The sequence below is a fragment of the Malus sylvestris genome, chromosome 8 (genome assembly GCF_916048215.2).
Source record: "Malus sylvestris chromosome 8, drMalSylv7.2, whole genome shotgun sequence".
NCBI classification, from domain to species: domain Eukaryota; kingdom Viridiplantae; phylum Streptophyta; class Magnoliopsida; order Rosales; family Rosaceae; genus Malus; species Malus sylvestris.
In genome coordinates, this window is record NC_062267.1 from 26,294,448 (window position 1) to 26,319,946 (window position 25,499).

Here is a 25,499-nt window from a genome sequence, read left to right on the forward strand (position 1 = left end):
CTCTTGATCAAGACAGTGTGAAGCAAAACCTATTTATGGTGCCAATAACAAGAGCTTCATCAATAGAGGGCAACCACAATTCTCAAAAGCTTCACACACTCTTGATCAAGACAGTGTGAAGCAAAACCAATATATGGTGCCAACAACAAGATCTTCATCGATGGAGTTCAACCATAATTCTCAAAAGCTTCACACACTATTGATCAAGGCAGTGTGAAGCAAAACCAATTTATGGTGCCAACAAGAGCTTCATCAATAGAGGGCAACCACAATTATCAAAAGCTTCACACACTCTTGATCAAGACAGTGTGAAGCAAAACCTATTTATGGTGCCAATAACAAGAGCTTCATCAATAGAGGGCAACCACAATTCTCAAAAGCTTCACACGCTCTTGATCAAGACAGTGTGAAGCAAAACCAATTTATGGTGCCAACAAAAGCTTTATCAAAGGAGTTCAACCACAATTCTCAAAAGCTTCACACACTCTTGATCAAGACAGTGTGAAGCAAAACCAATTTATGGTGCCAACAAGTGCTTCATCAATAGAAGAGAACCTGCACACTGAACACTGATAACCAGAGAATCCTTAACAGCCAACTCATCAGACCGTTTGGAAAGTAGTCTGTTATCTTTGGGAGTGAGAAGGTTCCTGGCCACCACTGCAGCGGTCATATCATTTTTCATCACAGAGTCCCCAACGGTAAGAGGACCAGTAGGAGAAAAGAAGGATGGGCGCCATATGTTGTCTTGAGAAGGCATTGCTGCCTCTTCACCAAAGTTCAAGTCAAAACGACAGTCGGCTGAGCCAGACATTCTCAGAAATGATGAAGGTGAAATGAAGTGCTATAAATATCTGAAGTAAGGGGAAAATTCCTACAAGAAATAACTCTCTAAATGTACTTCTTGCACACAATTGGTGCCCTTATAAAAGAAAGGGCAACAGGGTCGTTGGTTCAAAAATCGAAGAGGCACCATTCTCCAGATTTCGAAGAGGCACCACTTTCCACATGCAACATCAGCTCATCGGGTACCACAGATAACTTTACCAATGATCTCTGACAAAGTTTAGACACATAAATTTTGAAGATCTAGCTACCCTACTATTACCCACAAGGGTAAAGGAACAGCACCACTGCTTGATAACTAGAAAGTCTCAATGTGTGTCAACCTCCGTGCTTCGTGGCAAGGCAGACTGGCAAAAATGCCCAACCTTTACTCACATTTGAGAAAACACTCACAACATGATTGCTTTCTAAAAAATCGAAGAGGCACCACTCTCCGAATCTCGAGAGCTAGACTCCCAACAGGATTACTTTCTCAAAAATCGAAGAGATATTGCTCTCCGAATCTCAAGAGTCAGACTCCCAATAGGATTGCTTTCTCAAAAATTGAAGAGGCACCGTTCTCTGAATCTCGAGAGTCAGATCCCCAACAGGATTGCTTGTTCGAAAACCGAAGAGGCACCACTCTTCAAACTTCGAGAGCCAGATTTCATTGGATAAAGCTTGTCTGCAATCTTCACACGCAACATCAGCTTTCCATATACCACAGACCATTTTTTCAAAGTGCTCTGACAAAGTTAAAACATGTGAAGCTTGCAGCTCTCACTACATTGCTATAACCAAGAAGGGTAAAGGAATAGCATTATTACTTGCTCAAAAATCGAAGAGGCACCGCCCTCCGAATCTCGAGAGCCAGACTCCCAACAGGATTACTTTCTCAAAAATTGAAGAGGCACCGTTCTCTGAATCTCGAGAGCCAGATCTCCGACAGGATTGCTTGTTCGAAAACCGAAGAGGCGTCGCTCTCCGAACTTCGAGAATCAGATTTCCTTGGATAAAGCTTATCTACAATCTTCACACACAACATCAGCTTTCCAGATACACCACTTTTTCAAAGTGCTCTGACAAAGTTAAAACACGTGAAGCTTGCAGCTCCCACTACATTGCTACGACCAAGAAGGGTAAAGGAATAGCATTACTACTTGTTGTTAGGGAGACTCCTATATATGTTGACCTCCATCCTCCATAGACAGGCAGACCTGCAAAAATGCTCAACCCTTCCTCATATCTGCGAGGGCACTCCCAACGAAGCCTCTCGAAATACTCAGCTTTCTTACCCCCCCCCCAATAATACCTATGCAAACTAGCCACACTAGAGCAAGAGTATCTCATATCATCAGGGTCAAAAGTAAGAGTATCCCATATCATGCTTTTTCCTTATCTTTTCCTTTGCCCTTGTTCTTACCTGCAAGACAATAAGAAAGAGAACAATCAGTCAGCACTTGGAATCAAGCTTCCAATCAGGAACTGACTGCCTGGAACCCCTTGCCTAACTACTTACCTGGCATTGCTCTCGAGTACTCATCTTCAACATCTTATGCTTCCAGAAAAGATACCACATCTGCCTGAGGAACAGATAGGGCAAATAAGAAGGATACAAGAAAGCATGTGGAGACAAGCACAACAGAACATGTGCCGATGCATCCACTACTTCGTCATCAGCAAAAGTATCCCATATCATCAAGGTCGAACGCACTCTTGATTTGATGGACTTGTTTTGACCCTCAAATTCTTAAGTCGGCCTTATACTTTGGAGGAAACCAGAAAACCCTCCAGCCCAATTCAAGAATAAGCTTGTGGAAAGTTACTTCTTCAAAAGCAAAAGTATCTCATATCATCTCTTCTCCATTTGCTTCTCCTTATCCTTGTTGTTGTTTACGACACAAGGAGAAGGAGAACAATCAACCGGAAGCTGAAGTCGAACCTCCGATCCAGGTTGCTTGCTTGGAAGTCTAATTGCTTACCTTGTCTATTACCTCTTTCGGCAAATCTCCTAGCTCGGCGACTTGGGGGACTCCTACTATAGGGTTTTGGTATCGCACTTGACCAAGCCCGAAACTACAAGTAAGCTTCAAGTGAAATTGATACATTACCTTGTGCATTTTCATCGGTTAAAGATACCATCCCTGGATGGAGGAAAAGTACTTCCAGATAAGATGCTACATCTACGTATGAGACAGATAAGGCAAGTGAAAATGATACCACACTTCGGTACTTAGAAGTTTCGTGATTACTCAATGGCTTGGATCTTGCAAGTCCCCAACCGAGGAGCTTCCCTCACTCGGGAACTTAGGGGAGCATTGTTTGTACCATACTTGACCAATCCCGAAACTACTGAGCACCGGTCAACGTTATACCGTCAAGGACCCATAAGAGTTTCCCTCCAACCAGGAGGCCAATCACAGCGTGACATGTGTTGACATCAGAAGCCAATCATAGCACGACACGTGTCAACATCAGAAGCCAATCACAACACGACACGTGTCAATGTCAGAATGAAACTAGAAACTCTTTTCTATAAATAGAGATCATTCTCTCACAATATTTCCTAATGTCATTTGTACTAAATCATTCACTAGTACTCACTAAAGGAAAGCTTGAACCTATGTACTTGTGTAAACCCTTCACAATTAATGAGAACTCATCTACTCCGTGGACGTAGCCAATCTGGGTGAACCACGTACATCTTGTGTTTGCTTCCCTGTCCCTATCCATTTACATACTTGTCCACACTAGTGACCGGAGCAATCTAGCGATGGTCATAAACTTAACATTTTCTGTTGTACCAAGGTCATAAACTTAATCATCACATCCATTTCTTTTGTTTTCTTTAATCTCAATTTTCCCCATCTTTTCTATTCTCTTCTCTCTATCAAGCATTATCCCTCACTCAATCTTTGTCATTATCACTCATTTGCCTCAACAATCTAACTTCTGCACTCTCTCTTTTCACTCTCTTTTTCTCTCAGTAAACACAGAGAACCGCCATCATCACCACACCTCCGGTGAGCTTCACTGAACCGCCACCTTAAGGCCACTACCTGTCATCATTTCCAAAACTCAAATTCAAAAGGATCAAACTCTCTTACATATCCTTTAGACTCCCTACCTCTCTCACTTACTATGTGCTCACTGCACAAAAACAGCCATGGCGATCGTCAACACCCTATTTCACGACCACTATCGTCCTTGTCTCCAACCACCACGTCCATCTCCCATATCATTCTCCCTGTATCTCAATCTTCTATCTCCCTCACTTTCTCTGTACTCACGGTGCAGAGGCACCAAAATCATCGCCGACACCATGTCTTCTGGCAACTCCTCGTCGTTTCCGATAAAGGTAAGTTTTGAAAACCACCCAAATCTTCGTGGATTGTGTTTTACTATATGTTTCTAGTGTTTTTTTTAAGGATTTTGGTGACATTTGAATGGAGAGATACCTCTGAGAGTTTTCCCTAGTTTTTCCAGTGGTGTATGCCGCAAGTTACAAGCCTTTCCAGGCCAACTTCGACCACAGCTGACTCGAGGAAAGCTATAATACTAAACTACTCTCGTTTATCTTCATTTTGGTAGGAATAGTGTGAGAAATGGTTGAGTTTTGAGCTCATTTAGAGCTCTGGAATAGCTACCCAGATTCTGGCGACAGGACCCACTACAGGGACAAGGTCGACCCGACCAGCCCAAGCCCACGACCCATTTACCCTAACCCGGATCCGACCTAGGTCCATTTTAGATTTTAGAAAGAATATTCCCTTGGAATATTCTGTTAACCTCTCAGTTACTTTAACAGAATATTTCATTAAAGTTAATTGTTGACCATTAGTTGACTTTTGCTGACTTTTTTGAAATTTTCTCAAAAACCTTCCTAGGCTAATTTTGACGTCTCGAGTCCATTTTTGGCATCCATTTAGTGAAATTACTAGGTTTTGACGTAGTTGACCGCCGGGGCATCTTGGTTGACTTTTTTAGGGTTGACCATTGACTTTTCATTGATCTTTTACGAAAATTGTCCGGGACCTCTCTTAGCGTATTTCAACGCTCTAATTCCGAATCCGCACTCCGTTTTCCCAAATTTAGTCGTTTAAGTTGAGTTTTACTAATGGTCCCAATATTATGCTTAGGTGCTATTTACTATCCGAGACTCCGGCTTTTCCAGCTCGAATGGATGTGACATCGCAGGTACCTGTGATTAAGTCTTTTCGTTTTTACGTATATGTGTGTATATGTGATTTTTCCCGACAACTGCTTTTATATATTATGATGTGATATGCCATGTTTAGCTTTACAAATAAACTTTTCGTATACTTTATATTTATAATATTATTTATGAGCATAAACTTGTGGCATGACATCCTTGCGTTTTATCTGCTCATTATTACACGTTTGCACGGTGTCTCTTAGTTATTTGTACTGTCTTGGGCTAAGGACCAGCTTCACGTGTAGTTCACATGCACCATTTACATTCGCTTTGGATCCAAAGTTAGGTGCCAACTTGTCTTTTTGTGTGATGTTTTGGACTCATATGTGATTCGACCAGCACTACTCACGTGATGTAGTATTATAATGTAAAACCTACACCTAACATGTTCCACTGTTTAAATATCTCTACAATGGACTTGTGTGCCTACATAAATTAATGAGCATTGATTTCTTATAATAATGAATTGAGATTTGAAGTTGAGATACCTTGTTATTGTGCCTACATCCTTTAACTCACTTATGTTGCAGTGTACCTATTACATACTATTATTATAATATTTTTTGGGAACCATATACTTGTTTTACAGCAAGGGGTTACACTTTTCGAAAATGTTTTACAAAACTTTATTTTTTCAGGCCCACTCACCCCTTGTTTTTCGCCTCTTCAGGATTTTAGTGGCAGAGGTTTATTGACAATGAGAATTGTTGGTAAAAGCTGTTATGTAGGAGACTTCTCATTTCGGTATAAATTTCTTTACTCTTCTTGTACTACAATTTATTTATGCTCTGACATCACTTGTGTGATATGGGTTTAATTTCGCTCACATGCGCACTCTAAATTAGTCACTTTTAGGTTTTACACATTTTCCACATCACTACACTTTATGAATTTGTCACCTATCAAGTGGCACATCGCTATTCGGGTGTCTACGTGGACATTCTTGGTCAAGATGTGTCAAAATAATTAAAAGTTCATTAAATGGGAAAAGATCCAATACAAGTTACAACAAACAACCCAATAAAAATTTTGGGATAGCCAAGAAGCCCATTCAACAAGAAAACAAAAGCAGAAAAGGAAAACCATAACTCTAATCCATTTCCAGCATAATGGGCTTTTCTAAGTGAAATATCATTAGATCATAGTACATAAATGACAAAAGCAGAAAAGGAAATCAACTGCCCACTTAGAAAAGACCAAGAAGCCCACTCAACTGCCACTTAGTACTATGATCTAATGGTATTCCACTTCATTTCTAAGTGAGAGGTCTTAAATTCACCTCTTGCCAATGACGAATTTGAATCTCATTATGCTAGTCCATTATAAGATCTAACCCACCACCTCTCCTTAGAGTAGATAATATCGTTTGTTCAAAACAAAACAAAAAATCACAACCTCAATTCACAATCAACAAATTAGTCATTTATGTCTTTGGAATCTAGGTATAAAGAAAAGAATTCAACAAATTAGTCATTTATGTCTTTGGAATCTAGGTATAAAGAAAAGAATTTAAAAAATTAAAACAAATGTCAGAAGTGGGATTTGAACCCACGCCCTCGTTAGAGGACCAGAACTTGAGTCTGGCGCCTTAGACCACTCGGCCATCCTGACTATGCTTTGTTTATGTTATCTGATCACATATATTAACATTAGAAGGATGGACATAAATTCTACTTTGGGTTTGTATACTTTCAAGTACTTGTATTTCCACTTAGCACAGGAATAACGAAACACCCACATATTTATTTTATTGAGATTAATTATCGTATAACGATCAAGTTCCACCAAATTAAAGATCAAAAGCTCGAAATATTCATTGAGATTGATTTCAATATCCAAATATTGTCTTATTTGAGTCGTATGTAAGATGATGCAAATCGGGTGAATGTTTCTTCATTAATCACTTGAGTTCAAAACCTGTTGCTACTCTCTTTTATTTAAATACTTACTTTTGTTTTTGCCTTTTCATATTTTTGAATGCACGTTGCTCCCCTCTATTTTATATAATGTTTTAATAAAATCATGGTTGTTTTTTAACAAAAATAAAATCATGGTTGTTGGCTACTAAATATATATAGAACACTTTTAAATACTTTACCAAGTTTACGTAGGTGTCTTCCACCAAAAACTCAAAAATTAAAGTTTAATTGGGTATCTCAGCAACGGTGCATATTTTTTTAAAATCCAAATAACTATCCAATCTTTAGGAGTGATTTTAGATTGGTTATAACCTTTTAAAAGATTCTAAATATTTATATAACATTTTGAAAATTTGACATTTGTTAGGCTCACTTGTGTTTAAGTGATGTTGTAGACAATTATTAAATTAATCTTCATATTGACGCAGTTTAGTTAAGCAAATTTATGACTTAACTTGGCTAAAAGGAGTCTATTTGAGGAATTAGGGCTCCAGAGACGACGATTAATAGAGAGCAACTTTAGTCCACCTTATCATTTAATGCTAGAAACATCATCATTTAATGTTGGTAAAGTCCTCATTTAACGTATGTGACCTAACTCAATGTCTAATTTTTAAAACATTAGGTAGTTATTTGGAATGTTTTAAAAAATTGAGACTAATTTGATATCACAAAAAAAAAAAAAGAGTATTTATATGTACTTAACTTTTTTTTTAAATTCTTATTACGTTTAAAGTAAAGAAAAAGACAGAATAAAATAATTTTGAGCTTGCAACACAATACAACTTGTAATTCTTTGCCACAAATGCATGGTGTTCATGGAGTAATACTAGGATGGCTATATTATTATATCAATTCGATCACAAAGAAGATAAGGAAAGCTGATGAGAGGAGAAGTGGGCTTCAAGCGCTACGTGCTGGACATTTGAATATGCAAAAGCTAAAAGAGTAAATATAAAAAGGAATATACATACATTTATATAAATATGGGAAATCATTTATTTAACACTTAAGTAACACATAATATGTCACTTAGTACTATTGTCTAATGATATTACTTTTCACTTGTAAGTGAGAGGTTTTAGGTTCGATTTTTACCCAGACAAATTTGAACCATATTATTACTAGTCCATTGTGAGGCTAAACCTATCCTCACCACTTTAGTGTAGAAATATCATTTGTTCAAAAAAATAAAAAAAGGTAACACATAATATAATTCCTGTTTTAGAGTATGTTGTAAATTAATACGTGTATGATGTAATCATTAATATTTGTAATGTAAGTAATCATGTCACAATGGACTAGCCATAATAATTTGGTTCGAATTTGTCGTTGGCTGAAATCGAATCTGAGACACTCTTTCTTATAAGTGAAGAGAAATATCATTGGACTTTAATACTAAGTGATAACTTGTAATCGCAAATACCGACATGTTATAGTAATAACAACATCATTTGCATTTTAAATTATAACCATACTATAGTCACATTAGATATTATATTTGGACATGTTTACTTTTCAACTTGGTATAATTGCTTCACGATGCTAGCAAAGTGTGCTGAGTTGAATCCTAGAAGGACAATCACTTATTATATATGGAGAATTTCAAATTGAAACCCTTTAAAAAATCAACAAAAGAAGCTTATCATAAGCACATAAAATAATATCAAACAAACCAGATGCATGCATGTGAGAAAGATTTTTGCATGCTTGAAACTCCAAGCACTATAACAAGAGGAATTTTGTATCCCAAGACGAGAATTCGAACTAGGCTGCAAATGAACGAGTATATTATTCTGGAAAACTAGTTTAACTCACATTATGAATGTATGTGTGTTCTTTTTTTATATGCAAGAAGGTGAATTTGAAATTAGGTATATAATTAAGAGGGAGTAGATAGTTATATTTATGATCCAAACAATTTGTCTGTTCTATTTTTTTTTTCCTTACAAACGATAGCGTTAGTAGGTTAAATTGTTTTTTTTTTAACAAAGTAGGTTAAATTGTTAAATGTTAAATAAATAAATAAAAAAAGATTAGTAAGGATCGAATCCACACCCCAATGTATATACATTATTACTCTATGCAGCGTCATCTACCTATTTAATTAGATCTTTCTGAACATATCTTTGTAAAAGGTATAGCATCTTGCATAAATTTATAAATAATAATGTCTAATTTTCCTTTTTAGACAGCAAGGTTGTTGCCTAATTTGGAATAGACCAAGAAGAAAGGTAGGCACATATCCTCTTTGCCACGGCTCAAAATCAACCGACAACCAAACTACTCTCTCTCTCACTCTCAACACACGCATCCACAAGATCAACACATGGAAAACTGAATAATAATTTAAAGTAGTTTCAGTCTATCGTACAATGTTTGATTAATACAACTAGGAGAAGTAAAATACAAAAAAAAAAATAGAGATTATATTCAAGAGAGAAAATATAAAAGATGATTGTTATACAGTAGCTCATGTTGGGGGGAACTCTGATAAATAAGTTTTCACATAAAGTTCCTCAAGAAGGGAAATAAAAAATGGGAAGCTGACTAGCTAGGGTGACACTAAATTAACTTTGATGATTAATTATATATTACTAATTCGCATTACTAGTGTTAATTTTGTAGTAGCTGGTGATATGATATGATGATCATACAATAAGAGGGTCTGTTTCAAGCACCTCTGATGACTTGACAACCTCATCATCTTCCATGTTGGGATCCTGGTGATCTGAACTTGGTGGTGGCCGTGGTGATGATATTGGTAATATTGAAGAAGTTGTAGAAGCAGAAGAAGCTTGGGTGAGATCATTTGCTCTTTTGACCTGAAGATTCCAATCTGTTGTGCAAAGGACATAAAACATGAGCAAAGCACAAGAGCCTTGAGCTGCAAGCAATCCAAGCCACAGCCCTGCAAACCCCATTTTCACCACGAACCCCATCAGCATCGCCACCGGCATTCCCACCAAGTAAAATGACCCCAAGTTTATGTTGGCTCCAATCGTAGGTCTCGCGCTTCCCCTCAGAACACCGCAGCCGGTGGTTTGCGGGCAGTTTCCGAGTTCGCACAGCCCTGCTATCGGCAATGCAATCGCCGTGAGCTTGAGTATCTCGGCGTCATTAGTGAAGAATCTCCCCCATTGGTGCCTCATAAATGTTGTGAACAGCATGGCTAAAAGGCCTAAAGCCACTGAACAACCGAGCGAGACGATCATGGAAATGCGTGCTCGTGACGGTCGATTAGCGCCCAACTCATTCCCAACTCTCGTGGAGACGGCGAGGCTAAGCGAAGAAGGGAACACGTAGACAAGAGAGGTGGTCTGGATAAGTATTCCCATTGAAGAAATGGTGGCTTTCGGGTTGGCTAACAGTCCGCACAGCATTATCATGAACTCATACCACCACCATTCGAGGCAAACGGAGATGCAGGTCGGGATAGCGAGCGCAAGCAAAGATGACCAGCCGCGGAGGCAATCAGCGCTGGGACAAACCCACGAGTCCTTATAAACATTGGAGAAGTACGTGAAGGAGAAGAGCAGGATGAAGAGGTTGAGATTAGTCCAAACCATGGCTATGGCCACTCCGGAAATCCCCATTTGGAATTTAACGACTAGGAGGAAGTTTAGAGGGATGTGGAGGAGGACAGAGATGGCGGAGCAGTAGGTCACTGGCAATGTGATGTTTTGGGTGCGGAGATAAATTCTGAGGGGGTGGAGAAGAGAGAGAAAGAAGAGGTCAGGAGTGGAGAAGAGGATGAAAGTGTGGGCGACGGAGGAAATCTCTTCGTCCTGGCCAAACCAGAGGAGGACTCTTTTCATGTTGAACCACATGAAGGAGATGGGGAGGGAGGTAGAGAGGAGAAGGAGGACGGTTCTCTGAAGGGTTAGGCCGAGGAGCTTCATCTGTTTGGCCCCGTAAGCTTGCCCGCAGATGGGTTCCATTCCCATGGCGAGGCCGGAGATGACAGAGTAGCCAGTGATGTTGGCAAATCCAATTGAGAGAGAGCCGCCGGCGAGCTCAAGCTCACCGAGATATCCTAGAAAAAGCATGGAGATCATGGCTCTTGAGTAGAGAAGTAGGCCTGTCATGGTTGATGGACCTGAGATCTTCCCTATTGCCTTGATTTCTTGTACAGCCTGAAAAAATGCAACAAAAAGAAGGATAGCAAGAACTAACACATGTTAATTAATTGTTTTATCTCTAATCGCCGTCAGGCTGGCGCAGGTCCAAATATTATTAATTAATTTAAAACAAGAGCCGTATAGATAAACTTTTTTTTATATGATTGTTACTGCTTTTAAATGTTTTTTTGTTTTGTTGTATGATGAAAATGATTGTAGGGGTTTTGTTTGTATGTACCTCTGAGAGAGTAGGCCATCTACGGAGCTCTTTATCGTCGTCTTCAACAAAAACATCAGAACAGTGAAGGTCGTCGATGGTTTTGTTGGAGGTTTCCATGAAATTGGTTTTGTTGGGAGAGAGAAGTGGGGAGGAAGAAGAAGCCTTTGGGTTGCACATGATTGATTACCTTAATTTGCTAATTAGATGAAGCTAATGATGCTTTGGATAATATTTTAATGAGCAAGTGTGGGAAGAAATAGAACTAAGGACCCTGTATTTTGTTTTTGGTTGGGGGGATTTCAATGTGAGAAGGGGAAGTAGGGTGAGGAGGTTTTATATGCACATGGAAGGAGTTGGCCGCGATTTTTTCCTTCATCAACGTGTCAATATATCCAAGGAGAACACTCAGGGAAAAAGTGTCCTCCCAAAAATGCTTTGAAAGGATTCATTCAGCCAAAAAGATAAAATGGAAAAAAGATAAAAATCGAAAGAAAATTGCTCATGGGGAGGTTGTGTGGGGGCCGACTTTCCTTTCTTCCCTAATTTTTAACCCTCCTCCCTCTCTCTCTCTCTCTCTAAAAATATTAGGTTAGTCACTTTTTGTTTTGCTATTGTATGAAAGTTTGAAAAAGTTTGGGTGGAGAAACTTCAAGAAATAAGAGAAGTGAAAACCCAGAAAATGTTATTGGTTGCTTTTGACCGCCATGCATACACATAGTCTGTTTAGTTTTGATGATAATTGTACCCCCATTTTGGCACTTTGTCAATAGTGGGATTAACTTGGTGTTGATGCATACACCGTTAAACTTTTTGCTTAAGTGGATAATCTTTTTTAAACCCCTCCCCCCAATCTTTAACTTGAATTGGGATCTGGTTTTCTATACCAATAAAGTAAACAAGTTTATCTTTAATTAGGATGCCATTGCCAAGTGGGATTGGTAGCAAAAAAATCCCTTTAATTTGTTGGTTGCTTGCTTGAGAAATGACAAGAGCCTATAAGTTGGTTGTGTATTGTTGTCTTTGAGAATATGGGCAACAACTGCAACTGCTGGCTAACTTGTGGGCAGCAAACATGTTTGCATGTTTGAACTTTTTAGCCATGCATGTTTTGCATCTTGGAACAAAACACATGTAGCAACACCCATTATCAGCAAAACTCTTTGCTGTCTTCAACTATTTGATTAGAAAACATCGACACATCACTAACTAGCTTCTGACTAGTTAGCTCAATTTGAGAGGTGCCAAAGCTTGTATGCAAAACCTGTTCTAGGCCCTCCCACCCCACTTAGGAGGATTTAAAGACATGGGTTTTGAAGTCAATCAAATATTATAACTTGTGGTAGAGTTTGTTTCCCTTCAAAGTGGCTTTGATTTCATGATCCATTTTTTAAGATCCTAATCGCATATGAAAAGTAGTAATCACTTTAGTAAAAAAGAAAAATCGTCGTCCTTCTCTAGCGCAACGCTAATTAGGGCTTTGTTTGGTGCAAGGATTGGTATCTAGTTTAGCTATGTCCCTTAAATTCTCACATTTATAAAGTGGACTTGTTTTCTCTACTATTTCGTTTAAGGAGCTTAGTCTCATCATTGTTAAGTTCATCAAGCATGAGACAACACAACTATTCAGTTGATCATGTGCGGTTAAGTTTCACTTCCCAGACAAGACCTGGATGAGTAGGGCCTTTACGGGCCCTTGCTATCATTCTATTGAGAGATGTTGCTCGAACTTTTTTCATGCACTCAAACTCAAGCTAGATAGATGAGGTTGCTGGTTTAGGACGTAAACAAGAAATAGAGACTTGAGACGGGATAAAAGGTATCAACCACCAGAAAGACTGAGCATCAAGATTTGCTTAGTTTGCCGGTAAATTGGGGCATAACCTAATTTAACTAAACAAGAGGGATTTTGGTTTTTGTTTGGGGAAGGGTTTTGTCCAAGTGAGGAGAATGTGTGGCAAATCTAAACTCATCTTATGTTGCACCTTTTTCATTATATTTTTTATGGATAATTATGTAGGAGGATATATCATATATGTTGATGGGTATGTTGGAGGTTGGTGTTGTGTGATGGAATGGAATGGGACCACTGAAATGGATTGTAATGGATGAGAGAGAGAGAGAGAGAGAGAGAGAGAGAGAGAGAGAGAGAGAGAGAGAGAGAGAGAGAGAGAGATCGCTCTGTGTGTGTGTTTGGAGAAGAGGCAGGCAGATGGGAGAAAGGGAACACTGAGAGACAATTTCGTGCTTCACTTACGACCGTTTTAATTTGTATCCTCTTCCCACAACAGAGATGAGTCTGTCTCTCTGTTGGAGAGAGCCTTGGCTCTCTCTCTCTCTCTCTGCGTCTGTTTCCTGCTCTGCCTCTTTGCCTGCTACCACCAGCCCAAACAAGCAGTGATCGATACTGAGCAAGTAAAACTTTTTCCCTCCTCCCATTTTGAGACACAGTTACTTTACAACAAGAAGCCACGTAACAATATCTTAAGTCAATCATGCACCAACATAAATGTAACTGTTTTGGTATCTCAAATCAACTATGCACTATCACATGATTTAACTTTCTAATATGACACTGCATGATTGTGTTGGTGTATACAATGACAGAGTGACAACTCCGTCGCATGGAAGTCCATCTCTCCTCTTTGAGTGACTCCAAGAGACGGAGAAACTTGAAGAAAGAAAGAATCAGATTTCATTTGTTGGCTTGCATTGTAGAGATTGTATTGCATCCCAGAAACCCATAACCCCTGCCCATGTCAGATTCTCCATGTGTATCGAGCTCAATGAGTTTTTTTGTTTCCTGTAGAGAAAGATGAGACTTGAGAGGTGCGTGTCAAAAGCAACAAAACCAATGGACCAAAATGAGTGAAAACTGCTAGTTAAAATCCAAAAGTTATGCACAGAGTTCCTCAACTGCAACTTTACCGATCAATCATGCATACAAATATATATATATATATATGTGTGTGTGTGTATTTTTTCTTACAAAATATAGATTTTTGTCACATTCTTCTGTCACACATTTTGTAATCTTTGATATGAAAAATGAAAAGGATTCACGGGTCATTTTTTAGGTGTATTATTCATGCACGAACGGTAATTTAAACACAAAAATGGTTTTCCTTCCAATTGCCAAAAAACAAACCCATTTCGAATTTAGCATCTTAATTGGGTAGTGTGGTCTCATTCACTCTCACCCAAAATGAAAATTCCACCAGTTTGTATCAACCCAAGTTGTTGTTCTAGTGGGGATTTATACTTATATACTTACACTCAATCAAGAATTTCAGAATTTTTGTTACCAAAAAAAAAAAAAGAATTTCAGAATTTTGATGGGGCATCAACCACATAAGTGCGCTTTTGGTTACTTAGTGACTAGAAATGTATGACCACTTACTCGTAGTTGTAGATTTGACGTTAAATATGGAGAATAAATAGACGTTTTAAATTTAAACTTTGCAATTTCTCTTCTAATGGTTTGTAGCACTAAGTGGTACAGAAAATGAATGGCGAAGATAAAATATAGAAGATCTAATAGTTGTGGAAATCAATGCTAAGTGCTAAAACAACAAAATAAATAACACTATGTGCATCTCCAATGCACTGGAAAAAATTGGACTCTAAATACGAGTTTAAGGTTCTCCAATGTGTGCACCAAAGACTTAAAACTTATATACAAGTCTTTGGCAAAGTGGAGACCCAAATTTGAGCTTCAATTTGAGAATTGAGTTCAAGGTGAAGCCCATGCCAACTAGGAAAAATGTTATTCAACTAAGAAAAATGTTATTCAACTAAGAAAAATGAAATTTGAGTTTTGAATTCAACCATCTCCAATACACAACTAAATTGCTAAAACTCAAATATGAGTTTGAGTCCATCGTTTTCTTCTAAAATGCAAATACTCACATATTCAAATTCAAAACGAGGCTTAAAATATGAGTATTTGCATTGGGGAAGAAAACCAAAACACATAAATCCACCACTCTTTGGGATCCAAATTTAAAAATAGAAAATGATAAATGCACACCATTTAGGCTCTCACACTCATATTTAATTTTACCGTTGTTTTCGTTTAATTTATTCAATCTGATAGCTAAAAACAAAGAGGGGTGTGAGAAGTTAAAAAATGTGTGTGAAAATAGTATCTCAATAACCTCTTACTTACAAATGAAGAAGAATACCATTAGAACGTAAAATTAAGTATCAAACGCATCCTTTTAATATTAAATAAAAAGATTAGTGATCACAAAAAAAAAGGACTCAGCTTCACCCATATCATAACAAAATAAATATACAAATTCCAATGCAAGTTTTTGGGGAGAGGATTTTTGCAATGATAGGACTTGTTGGGATTTGACACTAGAAATAAAAAGATTATATTCCTCTTAAAAAAACACGAACAAATTCACAGATTCTCCTCTCACAAGAGCTTTTCCCTTGCCTTTCCGGGAAAATTTGACACGCTTAAATCTCTCTCAAAAACAATGTGCCACTATACTGTAAAGGCCTTGTGTTCTGCATGCTTAATTCTTTTATTTCCAGAAGCCACTGTGTTCCCCATACCACTCTGCACTCATTAATCTACCTTCATTTTGGACCTCAACAACACTTACATCTAAAACTGAACGGATTTTGTCGTCGGCGCGCGAGTGGGCGATTCCTGGCTATTTGACACACTCACGCGTGAGCAACTAATCCAAATATTCTTCAACAGTGAAATGGATGGCACCCGAGAGATTTACTTTACTTTTTCCCTCTTTCTTTTCTTTCTAATACTTGTAGAAGCCTGTCTAGCAAACAATGCACGGGATGATTAAAAGCAGACAGACTGATCAAAGCAATGAAGGCAAGAATTTATTCCAAGGTCCAGATACAAAGAAGAAAATAAATTTTAATTTAACTAATAATATTAATTGATTTAAACAAAAAAAACAGGAAAAAAGAGAATAAACAGCAAACCCATCACAAGAAAGAAAACTTCCAACAAAAAAGAGAACAAAAATAAATAAATAAATCAGAGAGAATAAAAAGGCATTGTCTCCATCAAGGTTTGAACCAGTACATTTCATTTTACCATATTCATACGACAAAGTCCATGCACAAAACGCATGAGATTCCAATACCTTGTAATCGGACCAACATCGCCCAATCGAAGCTTCCCCCGAAAGTAAAATATGATATTTTCATGACGAATAATTCTCAAACAGCCGAAACATATATCTTTGGTTGGCAGCAAACTAGTCTTGGATTAATTTCGGAATCTACGGCTGAGAGAGGCTGTACCTACTTTTCCATGGCAATTTGCCAAAATCCCGCAGGTGAGACTGATTTTCATTCAAGAAATTCTCCACTAATTGTAGACAACTTATCTCACCGGGCACCAATTGACATCTATTACATCAGCAATTACTTCAACATATTTTTCGCAGCCAGCGTCTGCGAACAACTATCGCTTTATGACAAACTTGTTTCCCACGGCACTTCTAAAAACAGCAATGTCTAACATCACCCGTTCTAAATGAATTTCCCATGTCTAAACATACATTATCTATTCTAATGTTGAGGAATGAATGGCCTGTAGCTTAGCTACAGTCACAGGTTTGACCCTTGATTTTGCTTTATTTACAGCATCACCATTAAATTAAGGCTGGGTTGGCGTTTGGGCCGGTCACATTTTGTGTAGTGGGTTTAGTTCATTTCTTGATATAAGCCCAACCCTTAGGGAGTGAAAATGACAAGGTTGCCCCATCAAGGGTTAAAATTTGACAGTCAAGATGGTAAGTTAGTAAGGGCAATTTTGTCCTATGGGTTTGGGACGGGTTGGGTGGGTTGGTCGTGTCATTCGGGGAGGGTTTGGGGGATGGGAGCCATGTTGCGTTTGAGAGAGAGAGGGAAAGGGAGGAGTGGGGGAGAAAGAGTTTGATTGCGGGATTGACGGATTGAGGAACTTTTCTGCTTTTCTACTTTTCAAATCTTTACAATTTTTTACGTCAATCGATTCCGTCTTCTTCACTTTACCTTTCATTTTGGTCTTGTCCCTCACAAATCTCTGCTTCTGTCCGTCTTCATTTCACTCTCTTCCTCTCAAATCTTGTGTTCTTTTTTTCACATAATAGTCACGAGCAAATCTGGTTTTGGTTTATTTAGAGATTTTGTTTCCAATCTCCATTTGGTGCCTTGCTTAGATTGGCTCTGCACTCATCATCGACGACTCTACCTTCACGAAGGACTCCGCAAATCCCAAGACCAATAAAGGTAAAGCACGTCCACCTCTCCCTTTCATTCGTTTTCATGGGCGAATGTCAAATGAAGTGACTCTGATGCATGCATGTGTGTATGGTGTATTATGTAAAGGGGTTTCTCAATCTTTTGTCTAGACTGAAGAAAAGGCGGATGGAGCTCTCGAAAATTTTAGATTCGAGAAAAGAGAAAGGTACAGATCTGCACCTCTGTCTATATCGAAGTCCAAATAGGATGGATCTATGAAACTATGAAAGCAAATATGTGAATAACATTTTTTGTGTGAAAGCCTTAAAATGGAGACAAAAAAGGAATGATGGCAAACATGAAGAGGGCTCTGGTGCGAGGATCTGCTGCGGCGGCTTTAAATAATGATAGAGGTCAAATAACTAGATCGTTACTCTTTTTTTTGTAATTATATATGTTTGAACTTTTTCGTTAAATTTTTCGACATAATTTCACTATATATTATGATATCTATTCTATTTGTTGTATAAGATGTGGTCTTAGCAGTGCTGCTCACATTGTCCAGGTGCTTTTAGAAGGTTTTAGTGCACTTCAAGGGATCTCGGGCTCACAAAAATTTCTGATGCACAAGGTGTAGATCACTTGTCATATGCACATACTTGGTAACTTCGACTCCCATGTCATCTTTTTCTTTTTCTTGAATATGTTCTCTGATATCTGTTTAGGTTATTAGATGTCATTTGAAACTACTTTTCAGATAACTCTTAGCCTCCAAATTAAGTTTATCCAATTGCAAGTGAGTAGCTTATTAAAGAAATTTACTAAATCTGGCATGAAACTTGAACAAAGCTACAAGGTCTTTGACTTCATTTGTTGGTTTAATTCGTTTAATGTGCATTCCACATTAGTTCCATTTAGATTATATCAATTACAAATCACATGCGCAGAGGTTTCCTAAGTTGGTAAATGGTTTTACCAATTCTTCTTATTTATAGGTAATAAGTCATTTATTATTGTTATTGGATTTGATTTGATTCCAATGAGTTGCACATGTACATTTTGGATTGGATTCCCTTGCTTTATAGACAATTTCTAAATTTTCTTTTCTATTTCTCTCCTAGTAATGAGGTTTCTAGAATTGTTATAGGGAGAACTGTGTGTTTGCAAAATTATGGTGGACGGAAATGATGGATCTTAATTTTATTCTAATTATCTATGATTAAGCTGATTAAGTGATCAGGCATGTAATTACCTTGATTTCTGCCAATTAGGCTAATGGTGTTCTAAGAATTGGAAAAAAAATTGATTATTTCTCTTTTAATTTCTTTTTTATACATATTGAAATATTTATTTATAGAAAAAGTTTAATGATCATTCTATTTCAGTGATTAGAATCGTCTAGGTTTTGTCTAGAAAGATATATGATGACAAAGTGTGTCAATATAGTGGAAATAAAGCGAAGATTACGGAGTCGAGTACCCAAATGAAGAGACTAAGGAATGAGTTTTTGATCCTAATAATGGCTGCTCTTTTCCTTGGAATGGTCAGTGCTTTCGATTTTTAACTTATCTGTGGGTAGAGAATTTTAATGAATTTATATGTTTTCCTTTGCATTTTAGTGTTTTTAGGTGATTAGAGCTGAACATGGAGAAGTTTTTTGGACTTTTAGACATGTTGGACCTCTCAAGGTTGATGTGGTAAGTAATTTATGGAGTTATATATGTAGTGGTCAAATTGTTTTTATGTCTGTCGAATTCAATTTACTGGTTATGCTATAACTTACTACTGTTAATTTTTACCCCAAGTAGGATTTTTTGAAAGACAAACTGCAAGAAGATTTTCTTGGCCACTTTGATCAATTGAAGTGATTAGCAATTACGAGCTTGGTTATATCCAACAGTTCACTGCCTAAATACAGAATTCATATAGAAAATGCAATCTAGAAAATTCATTCAGGTATAGTGTATAGCTTGAAATGCAATCTAGAAGGGTAAATCGAGTGACTTTTTCTTTGTTTTAAGTATTGACAGATGCTATTGAGCAACTGTCCACAAAAGAACTAATACAAAGTACTTTAAAAAGAGAGAACCATGTTATGCAGTGTGCCTAATCAGTGTACGTATGGCCAGTATGTGCATGTGTGCGTTTGAGTGTGTATGTGACTGTGTGAGTGAATGTTGTGCAGTGTGTCTAATCAATGTGTGTGTATGCAGTGAGTGAGTATAATGTGTGTGAATATTTAATTAGCTCGCAAAGTTTGTTTGTTCAATCCTTTGTTTGTTCCTGTGAATTTTGATTGTAATAAGCATGTCAAATTGCTATGGATTTGCTTTGTTTGTGAATTTCGGAAATTTGGATCGTCGGAGGGAGCAATTGGGCCGTTGGCTTTTTGAGGTATATTCAGTTACAATAATTTTGTTACTGTATTGTTGAAATTTTATTACCATATAATTGTGATTTTGTTACCCTTATTTTTGGTATTTCTCCTCTGTGAAATCGAGAATTGGGCCTCAAATTTTGGGGCATTCTCTAATTTTTGTGATATTTGCTGTGTATTTTGGTGCATGCTCTAATTTTTGTGATGTGAGATCCTTATAAGCGCCTCTAAACATTGATAATTTGTTTTGTTGATTAGTCTTAATGCCAATACCTTACCCTAAGCTAGGCATCACAACATCTATAATTCTTTAATTCATTTATGAGAGCATTTTTGTACTGCTGTGCTATCGTTATTGTTTAATACACTACATAATTCGAATTTTGATATAAGTTTTCATTAGAATTTAGACCCTTTGTTATGATCAATAAGGTATTGTTTTTTGAAACGAAATGATGTATTGTTTTGGTCAAAGATGTATTGTTAGAATTACATATACACCTGTGATTTAAATACCGTTGAATATTTAATATGCATTTGCAATTATTTTGGTAAAGAAATTGAAAAGGAATGTAAAGGCCTATTCCTTTTGAGCTGGGTTGCCTGCACCTCTTATCATTTCCTTAGATTCTAACTTGCATTAGTTATTGGATCACCCGATACGTCAAAACCATCACTTTCTATATCACTTAGTGGTTTATTCACTTTGTGGATAGCTTCTTCTCTCCAATCTATAGGCTCCACTTGGAATCAACATTTTTGGTATGTAGTATTCTGAAATGCATTCCTTAAACCCCATTGTTTGATTTGGAAGATTATCATGTCAGTGTCTCTGCATATTATGATCATTAAATTGTGCTGCAACTTCAGATACAAAAGGGTCCTCATGATGTGGATGCAATTTCAGTTTGTTCTGTTAATGGTTAAGAAGACATGAATCACATGTATGTAAATATTGCATATCGTATATACACGTGGAACTTTTGACATGTTTTATATGGTTTAAAAATCCGCAGCATCGCGCAGGCACCATCACTAGTGTGATTCTAACATAGGGATCTCACCAAGAGCCCAGCAGAAGATGATCATAAATTTCAAACAGGAATTGAATAGAATAAATTGTAGAAGCTCAGATGTATAATTTGCTGAAGCACTTCACGTGGAAATTGAGTTCAATATCCATATACTCGCTGGCGGGCCTTTAAATTATTTGAATATCTAAGAGAGAAAAATGGAAAGCAGCAAATTTCCAGGGCAAAAGGAACTTCAACTAATTGACCGTATGGCAAGTAACAGCTATGTTCAAATTTTCCCTAACTATTTGAGATTTTACCATCTCGGTGACGAAAAAAAGTAGAGTGAAAAGTAGGTACAACAGAATACCTCATGTGACAGCTCTGGGCTTTTGAGCAGTAGAACGTGGAATAGCCAAGATGGCCACCAGGCCGCTCGCTAAGGATGCAACTGCTGCCACGGCAAAGGCTGGTGCGTTTCCACCACCAAATAGCTGATCCCATGGTCCACTTCCTAGTGATACGACCACCTGTTCTCAAAAAACAAATATTCATGATCAAAACCAATATAACAAAGATGATAACTGTTATTCACAGAGAAGTCCATGGGAGTTCAATCAATATAACAAAAATGATTACATGCGATATTATACACTAATCTACCATACTAAGGGAAGGGAGGAGGGTTTGAACCCGAGATGCAATGGGTTGAAGAGGAAGGCCCTAACCAACAGTGCAATCTACCACTTGCAATTATCGAGTAACTGTTACAATAAGGGAAAATAAATACGATTTTTTTCAAAGCATGCTCTTCAACTCAAGCATCGATGCTTTGCATAAGGCACCAACCCATACCTGAACAGTTGAACCATCACATCCTAGTAGCAGCAGTTTAAGGGGTTTTGTGAAACAGGGTATTGTTTCTTGGGTTGTGTCAGTAATTCGTCCAAAAATGTGATGGTAGAAAACAATTTCGACTATGTTTCACATAATAGAACAATGGAAAGGTACAGAGCTTAAAATCGATTCTTCGTAATCAATCAATTGGTTGGCGACTGCAAGTCCCAGGTGAGGAGATGCTCAACATGAAAAGGTGGTGCTTATTTTCAGAGCTAATAGGCTTGAAGAAGCAAACTCATATGTGTGTATATACATTGAATACATAGAAGGTGGTGCTACGGGAAGAGGAAGACGAAACAACAACTTAGCCAGTGGTAATTAGGAAATATATCAAAACATATGACTTAAAATGAAAATTTAACCAATGATAGGATATGACAAAGAATTAGGATGCATATAGATAACCCCAAAGTTGGGACAAGGTGCAGGTGTAACATATGTGCATGTATCGCTTCACGTTTGGTTGATTATTGTAGAAGTGTAATATAACCTTATACCAGTAATGCATTTCACGTTAATTTAGTTTCTACACAGAAGCGCACATATGCATTGCTAAAAGGAAAATGAGTGTTCTTACCTGTGGGATTACTATTGCCAGATTCAGTACGCCCATTGATAAACCTACAAGAACCAAACATCAATGTAAGAAGTCCTACAGCTATATCTCCAAGGAAAACTTTTTAACCACACCACCTTCTGTAAAAGAAATTCCCACCTTGGCCAAGTCCCAAAGACTCAATTCGAGAAGAAACCAGAGCATATGGAACACTGTATGTGATCTGCAACAAATATTCTGGTAATTTAAATTTGGTTCATAGACCAAGTTCATACACAAAGCATAGTCAATCCATAATAATTGTGCAGTGAAAGACCTCCAAAAACGATAACTTTCAAATCCATCCAAAATGTTCCAAAAACAAAAGTGAAAGGGATCAATAACTTTCAAATCCACCCAAAATGTTTCAAAAACAAAAGAGAAAAGTGAAGGTGACTTTTCTTTGAATAAAAAAATATTACTAGATAGGTCAAATTCTTACAGAGAAGATCCCAACTTGACACCCCCTCCCCTCTGACAGCAGCATATTTTATTCTGAAGTAATTTGATATTCTTTTGACGTAAAATTGCTATTATAGCATGCTTGATCAATCATTAGTTACCAAAAGCTAAAGATTGATTGTAAGCACTCTGCTCACAAAATTTAAACCTGTTTGCCTTCTAACAGTGAAATATACATTGCCAAATAGAACGTATGCATTGCATTCAACCAGAGATATAAGCTTACCGCCAATGGAACACCAAGAAGTGCAAAAATAGCCAGTGCAGCTATCACAATGCCAACTGGAGGTAAATCATGGCCCGAAATGCCAATACTTTTGTTCACAAATGTAATAACAAGCATCGCAAGAAAGCAAAGAGTCATGAGAATGCTTGAAATCCCCCACACAAAACCAGCCCCCCATTTCCTGCAAAGCTTCTCCATCAGCACAGAGGTTATACCAAGAACAACCGAATTCAACATCAGACCAAGAGCTCCCATTCTAACACCCGTACTATAATTTATCCCTTCATTTGGCTTGCCACCATAAATCTCTCGACCCATCCAATCAGTATCAAAAAGAAGAAATGGAAACCACCCAATCCAGTTTAGAGCAATAACAAGTAGGATTAACCATACGGACCCTGGGAAATATTTAAAAGCCCCAAACAGCTCCCAGAGAAAAGCTTCTTCAATATGACTTGACTGTCCTGGCCCTTCATCAGCAAAGGGTGTAGTTCTGTTACTTGAACCCAGAGGTATTTCCTGAGCTGCTGATATGCTTATACACGTAGTAATTGCAATGAAGGCAGTGTCGACAAAGAAAGCAGACTTGAGGTTTGCACAGTTAACATTGCACGCTGGGGTAATTGAAAATGGAAAAACCTTGAACAAGTAACTGAGTGATCCAATTGCATAGCCAAGAACATTGCCAACCGCCATAAACAGAGAGAAATAAGCGTTTGCCACTCGAGTTCTTCGATAATCCTTTTCTAACAAGAGAGAAATTAAGAATGAAAATAAAGTGTTACTGGTTTTTATTTTGAAACTTTGAACATCAAGCACATTTGAAATTTTCCGGCAGATTGGCAGCTAAGTGATGTTTCTCAAAAGAACCAACCACGTTCCATGCATCAATAATTTCTTGGTTTTCTTAGAGACCTCTGCAAGACTGCAACAAATCAAAATTCTAGCATTTGCAGACAAAGTCTCTGCACAATGTCCATCTCGCATATAGGCAAATATAAATAGCTTTCTTGCTACAATAGTAGCCATTATTCCGTATTGCATTCAAATATGCATACAAAGTACCGACCCCAAACGTAACAAGGATCTCGAGTTCTAAACTCTCAGGTTTAGGAACCGGTTTGAAACTAGGCCATCCAACAAGCAAACACATAATTACGCAAATAAGTAGGGCCATCAACGGATAAAGTGGCTAAAATGGGTGGATTATCAATACCAAAGTTCCAAAATTACGAAAATGTTTACAGTTTGAGCCTCCAGCAGATCATAAGTGACCTAATTTATGATGAGTTTTCAACAGCATTTTTGCACAGAATATAAATATATATTTGAAGTTAAAGGTTATAAACAACCGCAAAATTCTTAAAAAAATCATTCCAAAATTGACTAAAAGTTGACTAAAGTCAATGAATTGAATAGTCTCTTTACTACGGTCTAATGGTATTTCTGAGCAGTTTAAACCGTTCGATACCAATTTATTCCCGCATACAGTGTAAATTTAATATCGTTTTATCAAAAAAAGGAAAGTTGGCAAATTTAATAAATCGAAGGTTCATACCAGTGAGATCAGCGAGGAGAGCTCTACAAGGACCCTGAGTCACATTATTGGCCACGTCCAGAATCCAAAACCCGAACACGAACACGGCGATGGCTCTGGGCCTGATGCCGCCTCCTCTGTCACCGAGCAACCACCCGATATCGGCAGAGAAACCGATTATTAGAACGGAAACGGCGATACAGGCCGCTCCGACGACAATGAAGGGGCGCCGGCGACCGTATCGGCTTGTGCAGCGGTCGCTCATGTGTCCCACAAGGGGCTGGACCACAAGGCCCGATAAGGGGCCACAGAGCCATATGATGCTGGCCCAAGCGTGAGGGATTCCGAGCTCTTGGACGTACGGAGTCAAGAGCGAGAGCTGTAGGGCCCACCCGAATTGGATTCCACACGCCACCGATGCCACTCGGAGGAGCTGCCGGAGTGGGATTCGGGTTCTGACCGCCGGTCGAGCCCTGACGCGGTGCCGGTCTGCTTCTGGAGCTGGCATGGCGACCGGTCCCCCCTCTCTCTCTCTCTCTCTAGCACTCTCAAATATATACCTTCCTTCTCTCTTTCAGCGTAGAACTGTAATCGAAGTTTCTCTCTCTAGAAATGGAAGATGGCGTAAAGAGAGAGACAAGGTGGCGCTTTTTTGTTTGGCCGCGGGAACGTCATGTGTGAAGTCACAGTGAAGGTGAAGTGGAAGGGTGTGCGAAGACTAAAATGCCCTTGAATTGTGATCAAATTTACGGAGGTGACCTGGCAAAAGCAGTCACTATTTGAGTATTTGTCCAATTCTCAGGAAAATATATTCACAATTTTAATCGGAACCAAACATACTTATTTTTGCATGTGATTTTATCTGCCACTTGTTGAATATG

General features: G+C 38.1%; 2 protein-coding genes, 1 long non-coding RNA gene and 1 other non-coding gene across 7 annotated transcripts; 1 reads left to right on the plus strand and 3 right to left on the minus strand.

The window, feature by feature from the left end:
• Positions 1-6,568: 6,568 nt before the first annotated feature.
• Positions 6,569-6,652, minus strand: TRNAL-CAA (transfer RNA leucine (anticodon CAA)). Its single transcript has one exon. It is a non-coding gene; the product is annotated as a tRNA-Leu (tRNA).
• A 2,719-nt stretch (positions 6,653-9,371) lies between these two features.
• LOC126631537 (protein DETOXIFICATION 48-like) lies at positions 9,372-11,624 on the minus strand. Its single transcript, XM_050301653.1, has 2 exons — positions 11,320-11,624; positions 9,372-11,096 (listed from the first exon to the last, which is right to left on the minus strand). The coding sequence occupies exons 1-2, from the start codon at positions 11,476-11,478 to the stop codon at positions 9,612-9,614; spliced, it is 1,644 nt and encodes a 547-aa protein (XP_050157610.1). The 5' UTR covers positions 11,479-11,624; the 3' UTR covers positions 9,372-9,611.
• Positions 11,625-15,497: 3,873 nt separating this feature from the next.
• LOC126631538 (sucrose transport protein SUC4-like) lies at positions 15,498-25,287 on the minus strand. 2 transcript variants are annotated; one of them, XM_050301654.1, is made up of 6 exons: positions 24,640-25,287; positions 23,082-23,827; positions 22,514-22,577; positions 22,376-22,419; positions 21,269-21,428; positions 15,498-16,087 (listed from the first exon to the last, which is right to left on the minus strand). In XM_050301654.1, the coding sequence occupies exons 1-5, from the start codon at positions 25,124-25,126 to the stop codon at positions 21,270-21,272; spliced, it is 1,500 nt and encodes a 499-aa protein (XP_050157611.1). In that variant the 5' UTR covers positions 25,127-25,287; the 3' UTR covers positions 15,498-16,087; position 21,269. The 2 variants fall into 2 exon arrangements, with proteins under 2 accessions (XP_050157611.1, XP_050157612.1); XM_050301655.1 differs by having other exon boundaries at positions 15,498-16,091.
• On the plus strand, positions 17,469-19,593 carry LOC126631539 (uncharacterized). Of its 3 annotated transcripts, XR_007626374.1 has the most exons (6): positions 17,469-17,556; positions 17,656-17,734; positions 17,831-17,921; positions 18,074-18,170; positions 18,955-19,205; positions 19,317-19,593. It is a non-coding gene; the product is annotated as an uncharacterized LOC126631539 (long non-coding RNA). The 3 variants fall into 3 exon arrangements; XR_007626373.1 differs by lacking the exon at positions 19,317-19,593 and having other exon boundaries at positions 18,955-19,291; XR_007626375.1 differs by lacking the exons at positions 17,831-17,921; positions 19,317-19,593 and having other exon boundaries at positions 18,955-19,291.
• Positions 25,288-25,499: the final 212 nt, after the last annotated feature.

What these genes read in the sequence shown, in the direction of transcription:
- LOC126631537 (XM_050301653.1), bottom strand. Translation starts at nt 11,478, where the DNA reads ATGTGCAACCCAAAGGCTTCTTCTTCCTCCCCACTTCTCTCTCCCAAC. An exon ending in GATGGCCTACTCTCTCAGAG is followed by an intron (nt 11,097 to 11,319) that starts GTACATACAAAC and finishes GCATTTTTTCAG; the next exon opens with GCTGTACAAGAAATCAAGGC.
- LOC126631538 (XM_050301654.1), bottom strand. Translation starts at nt 25,126, where the DNA reads ATGCCAGCTCCAGAAGCAGACCGGCACCGCGTCAGGGCTCGACCGGCG. An exon ending in TTCTTGGTGTTCCATTGGCG is followed by an intron (nt 22,578 to 23,081) that starts GTAAGCTTATAT and finishes TATTTGTTGCAG; the next exon opens with ATCACATACAGTGTTCCATA. An exon ending in TGGCAATAGTAATCCCACAG is followed by an intron (nt 21,429 to 22,375) that starts GTAAGAACACTC and finishes TTTTGAGAACAG; the next exon opens with GTGGTCGTATCACTAGGAAG.